Here is a 6,547-nt window from a genome sequence, read left to right on the forward strand (position 1 = left end):
CAACAGGCTGAAAAATAATGGACTGGCTGGAGGAGTGAAGACATGAAATAGAGCCCCAAGCATCTCCCACCTCTTTGCGGATGATTCACTCATCATGGTCCGGGCAACCAGAAAACATACAGTGAAATTAGAGGAAGTCCTAAAGGCTAAATAAAAACGAGGCCTGCTCGAGTAAAATGATTAACAGGGACAACTCGAAAATTTTGCTCAGCCCGGATACTACTTAGTAACCAGTGCAAGCAGGAGGTAGTGGGGGAGCTGCAGTTGAACTAGGAAACGTTCCGTGACAAGTACTTGGGCTTACCAATCCATATCGGCAATTGCGGAGCAACCTTTGCATAATTGAAGGATAGAGTGTGGCAAAGGATTCAGGGGTGGAAGGAAGGTTACTGTCAACTTTTGAATATTTGAAGGGTTGAAGGTGGTGGGTCAAGCGGTCCCATCTCATGGTCTAAGGCTCTCTAACACATTACACATAACAGAATGAATGTGTACTCGTGGTCCATATATCAGATCCGCAGTATCATGTATGGGCTCATGGCAGCAGCAATTTATGTCCCTATCAACTTTGTCACTCCTGTATTTTCAGCAGCCTGGATGCAGATGGATACACTCGCGAGCCAAAGCAAAAATGAAACATACCCGTACGAGAATAAATTAAGCAGATGATAATATAACAAGAACGTCTGAATTTTAGCCCAAGGTTGACGACAGATAGGTCAACTTCAATGAGAAGGGGCTCGTGGCAAAACTTTACCTGGGGCAAATAAAAGAACTACAAATGCAGGGACCTGCTCTAGCTCAGGATATTAGAATGATTGCTTAGAGTGGTTGAGCCACTATCACAATTCGCAGCGACAAAGTGGAGTTAATAGGTCAACTGGCTGACCATTTGTCTAGTTCACTCGGTTTCCAGCAAAGGCATGTCAGCTCGTCTTTAAACTCGAACATGTTTGTGCAACACGACCGGGCTCAGTCCAAATTAAAAATCAACGTATGGGGGCTGAGAACAAAGTGGCTTTATGATCCAGATCATCCATCCAACAGTAGAGAGTTGAAGCTTAAAACATAATAAAAAAATGATAGCCGAGGATGAGAATTTAGTATATATGTTGGTCCGTACATTGGATTCCAGCATTGGTCACTCGAAATCGAGACTCCAGCTATTAAAGGAGAAAGAACAAACCCCACGATCTTTATCTGTTATAGCAGATTTATAAATAGATGGGGGAGGTGGGCGATCAAACAGAAAGAGATAGCAAGTGACGAACAAAGCGAGTGGAATCTTCACGGATAATATAAACAGTTCATAGCGGACCAAATGGCTCAGGGAGCGGCTCGAACCTATGATCAAACACCGGGCTCTGGTCCGACTTGTCATCCACGCTGTGCAACCAACTCATGTTCTTGGTGTCCTCCTTCAGCACCATCGCCTCATATCTTGAATTGGCATATATATCCAGTTCACACAGAACATCTTTTGTCGCAAAGGTTTCCCTATCAGGGGAACCAATTGAGCTCCCACCGTTATGTGAAAGAGCACCACTAGAATCTCCAGAGATGTGCCCATTGCTGCTGCCATTATCTGTGAAGTATCGGTCACCATTTGAGACGGAATGGCCTGGATCTGAGGCTCGAGCTGCTCGTCCCTTGGTAGTAGTAGATCGGATGCTATGGGGAAATAGAGATGTACCACGAATGCCACCCAAATTTTGTCGAATGTCCTATGATAAAGAAGTCATTTAGTTTCTTCTCAGAACGAAAATCTATGCTACTTATAAAATGATAAAATCACAAGTAACCCACCAAAAAGGAGCACCAACTTACGAAAATTAAAATAACAAGAGAGAATGCTGCCAACTGAAGATCCAAGAGGTCAAATTCACCTGTTTGTGTTCTCCCAAAAAAAAAACTAGGTGTGACTCTAGGTTCTTCTAAAACATACTCCCCCCGTCCCAAAAATAGTATTCATTTTAGAGTGTTAATGGATTCATACAATATTTAATCTTTAATGTATGTGTATTATATATGTATCTAGAACTCCAGATTCATTGTTATCCATTTGAATATGGACAAAAAAAATAAGGCAAAACGAACTATATAATGGGACAGAGGGAGTACCTGATTATTTAAAATATTCAAGTTTACTACTCCCTCCCCCATCTAACCAACATCAAATACAAAAGGAGGGAGGGAGTATTTTAAATTTGCGGCTATAAAATTACTTTCATACAAAAACATGACAGTTGTTGTAATCTTTCATGCATACAGGTGAAACCAACTCTCTTTTTTCAGACAAAAATAGTAGAAACTCTTTCTTGAAAGAAAACTATCAGTATGTGATGGCCCTATCACATAGGTAGAACCCTAAGAAAAACATAAGACCTTGTTCAATTCAATGTAAATGTGAGGGGTGAACATACCATGTGCCTGATAGCCATGTCAAGTGACTTCCTCGATATCGTCCTACCGAATCCATTGTCTGCAGCTGTGACAGACCGTGAGGTTCTAGTTGTTTGACCTTCCAAGAGAGATCTTTCGCTCAGCCTACTTTGGTGACCAGATGTCTTTGATTGTATATCTGAGAACTTACTTCGAGTGATAGCAGGCACAGACATCTTTTTTACAGGAGCTGAGAGAACTGGTTCAGCATTTGGGGTTGACCTGACACCCGAAGTAATACCTGGCCGTACTCTACGAGCAGAGAGTGGTCGTTCTGGCAGTTTAGTCCTCAAGTTTGGTGGAGTTTCACTTGGAAAATCTGGAATATCTAATGGGCGAACTGGAGCTCGTGTTCGTGTGTTTGGGGAACTTGGACGAGATGATGGCGCTGATGAAGGTGCTGAACTCCGACCACTGCTGGCTAAGGGTCTGCCACTAGATGTCATGTTACTTTTGCCAGAAATCCGCCCAGCAGATGGTGTTGATGAACGCATTGCAGGCTGACGAGTGGGTGTGGATGACCTAGAGCTAGAACGGCTCACAGAAGGAACTGTACTTGATGAAGAACTGGTACGACTAATTGTAGGAACTTTACCAGAGGATGAGCTGGGACGGCTCACTGTGCTTGTACTGCTTGAAGACGGACTGGACAAGGTTCGAGACCGAGAGGTTGGAGTTGATGATCTTGAGCTTTGTGCTGACGTGATCTTGGGAACAACAGAGTTGGCCGTAGAGTTAGACACAGGAGGACGATTTTTCACTGGAGTATATGGACAAGTATTAGTTGTTGTAGACAGACGGGCTTTGACGGGTGTAGATGAGCGTGTTGGCACTGGACGTGACAATGGAACAGATGACTTCGATGCAGTAAGAGTGGCAGTCCGCTTGCTTGGGGTTGTAGGTCTTGAACTAACAGAGGAAATGTTTGCATTGAGGACTGATGACCTGCTGTTGCTAGACACTGGTGTAGATTGAACTGCCCGGCGGGAGACAGATATACTCCGTGCAGGCCTAGTGGGAAACGTCGAATACCCATTCTCTGTCTCAGAAGTGGAAAACTGCAACAAACATATCATACAGCTTATGTTAATATAATCATGATCCACCACGAGATGAGTAGCGAAGAGCAAGTTAGATGGGTATGATCCCACAGTTAGACTGAAAGAGGTATCATTATCAAGTTTGCTATCTCAAAACTACACAATAATAGATTTTCAAATCGATTCCACTAGTCCAAAAGATTAAAATGATTCTAGCAACTTCTTGAAGCGAGGCACAAATTACTCTTGAATTTACCATAACCTATGAAATCGGTGCTTGAAATTCATATCTTTGCAGTTGTAGATACCATAAAGCATGGATAAATAATCATTGCAACTTGCAAGTATGTGACAAATATATATATAGACCAATAGATGAGCCACAGGTTAATTTGATGCATGCAACTTGAATGCAGCATTTTGTTATTCCTTATGTACGTAAATCACCAATATGACCTGAATGAATTCATATGCCACTGATAATAAGCCATAAAACATATATAGTCTTCACAAAAAATCGTGACACTGCATACACAAAGAATCAAGAAACATGTTGGATGTAAAAATATACAGCATTCAATAATAACAATTTTTACCGACCCTAGATGCTCTAGTTGTCGAGGATGATCTGGTAATAGTATGTTTAGTCACAGTTGAGGATGGAGCTTTCTCGGCAGCATCTAATGCAGGAACACGGGGGGTTCCAGGGGGTGTCAGAAGCCTGAGGAAAGCATTACAGATGTTAGATAAGATCAGGACAAGATATGTAGTCAATTTTGCACACATGCCACATGATCCCGCACATCAAATATCAGAAATATTTTGACAAATGATCAGGTTCAAGCACAAATGGAAGTCAACTCCTACGTCTTGACTAGCAAGGCAACAAGCCAACAACACAGCAATCCATGAAAACAGCATTGAAATCAACATTGTTGTAACTAGATGTTTATCTTGCCTTGTTATTTAGATTTTTAGAAGTTTTTTTTTTGGCAAACACGCATGAGAATTGTCGATCATTGTATCAGGATAAGCAAATATGATTCAGTTACAAGCCGTCATACAGCATACATTAGTCTATGTTGCACATAAGCCATGGAAAAAGTTGAGACTACGACCAAGAAAGAACATCAAGCTAGCAAAGTGTCTAACACTATTGACCCTGCCAACTGCCACAAGCCAACCTCATCAGTAAGCTACCACAGAACAGTGTTCACCCGTGGCTTCAGCCCATTATCACTGTAGTGTTTCCTAATACCGGTGAGGCTATCATACTAAATAAAGGAAATCGAAATGGTTGGATGGTTGCATGAAAGCAGTAAATATTTGTGTTGAAACAATAAGTCGAAGTCGGCCCATAAATATGATTGGCGTACCTTCGGAGGTTCAGAGTTATATGGGTAAAGTGTTTCACTAATAGGACTAGTATGGGAACTCCATTTTCCAAGGGATTTCTATTTTCCCAAGGAAAAATGAACTAAATTCCCTTGGTAAAATGGAAATCCCTTGGAAAAATGGGGTTCCCAAACTCGCCCTTAAACAACATTAGAGTCGCCCTGATGTGAGATGAGTGAAGACGTTCTGAAATAGGAATTGCCGTTTATTTTTTTTGTTTGATTATTTCCCTATGTACGTAATATCCAGATATTTGCTATTCATGGACGGAGCCCACATATACAGCCATCAAGTTGCAGGCTTCTCTCTGCTATCAGCACAACTGACTCTGCAGCTAATGCAAACAAGGTCCCTACCAGGCTACCAGGCAGGCCAACCATGTCCAATGCCCACAAGCAACCGCAACCATTACTCCCGGAAACCCCGAACATGATTTGGGCAAAACCCCTAAAGGAAACAAGTACAATCAGTACAAATTAGTCCTGGAGGGACCAAGCAAACTCTCGAGACTGTTTGAGAACACCACATTGCCAGACATTTTCGCAAAGTTCAGAGCAACTATTGAAATGATTAACCAATGCATGCAGCGCTACACCGTGCCCAAATTAGGAAATCAGATCGCCACAAGACGAGAGTAATCATTCAATTACCAGTCATAGTCGTTCTTCCCGATCTCCGTGTTCAGCAAGTCCTCCATCTCAACCCCCGCCGCAGAGCAACAATCACTAAATCAATCCCGCAACTGCAAAAGGGTTAAAAAAAATGAAACCACCAGTTTCGTAAACTGAAGCGCAAACGGTATAACCCAGCGGTTCCTGTTACCGTCTAGTACTCGGGCCGTCGGGCGATTGGGCGATAGAGGATCCGTCGGAGCGGCCGCCGGAGACGGCCCGGGACCTGAGGGAGTTGAATGCTCGAATAGGCGGAAGCGGAGTGGTTGGCCTCAGGCCCTCAGCCCACGCGCCGCACCGACGAGAAACTGCGCGTGTGCGCGGGACTGAGACCGCAGACGAAGGGGCGACTGCGACGGGAGACGGGACAGGGACGGATGCGTGTGCTTTGCTCCGCGGTTTAACACATACCCTTCCTTTTTTTCCCCCTCTCGAGTCTTCTCTTTCATCCGTTTCATTTTTCGAACCGTAAGCGCATTGGACCTGGTGATTAGTTTTTATCACATGTGGTCCGGTAAACGCCTGATCTCAGTTGTCAGTAGTTTTGATTTGTGTTATACCTCCATCGACAGAGAATGTAAATCTCTCGCATCTCAACGTAATTATGTAAGGGTCTTTCTAGTTTGGTGATCATTTACCGAATTTCGCATCTCTGTTTATTAGTGGCAAGACGATCTTATATACCATATCTCCAACTTGAAATAACTTAATCTTAACTTTTTTTGTTGTAAGCTCTGGCAATTATGATATTATCTTTCTCGATCTCTCCTAAAGCTACCAATCTTTTTGACAATTATGATATTATCTTTCTCGATCTCTTCTAAAGCTATCAATCTTTTGTCGGCTATTTCATTAATATTATCTATCATCAAATTATGATAGTCCCCGACAGTTAAGATCGTTCTGTCTGGCAAACCTAACAACATTTAGTCTTATCTCCACAACAAGATAGCCTCCTGTGTTGAATAATTAGACAAATTCCAATCTAAATTCCGAATA

General features: G+C 42.6%; 1 protein-coding gene across 1 annotated transcript; it reads right to left on the reverse strand.

Annotated features, from left to right (window-relative positions):
• Nucleotides 1-1,054: 1,054 nt before the first annotated feature.
• On the reverse strand, nucleotides 1,055-6,072 carry LOC103632687 (A-agglutinin anchorage subunit). Its single transcript, XM_020550431.1, has 5 exons — nucleotides 5,700-6,072; nucleotides 5,528-5,619; nucleotides 4,083-4,203; nucleotides 2,424-3,500; nucleotides 1,055-1,724 (listed from the first exon to the last, which is right to left on the reverse strand). Exons 2-5 carry the CDS (start codon nucleotides 5,572-5,574, stop codon nucleotides 1,308-1,310), a joined length of 1,662 nt encoding a protein of 553 aa, XP_020406020.1. The 5' UTR covers nucleotides 5,575-5,619; nucleotides 5,700-6,072; the 3' UTR covers nucleotides 1,055-1,307.
• Nucleotides 6,073-6,547: the final 475 nt, after the last annotated feature.

The sequence above is a fragment of the Zea mays genome, chromosome 3 (assembly GCF_902167145.1).
Source record: "Zea mays cultivar B73 chromosome 3, Zm-B73-REFERENCE-NAM-5.0, whole genome shotgun sequence".
NCBI lineage: Eukaryota > Viridiplantae > Streptophyta > Magnoliopsida > Poales > Poaceae > Zea > Zea mays.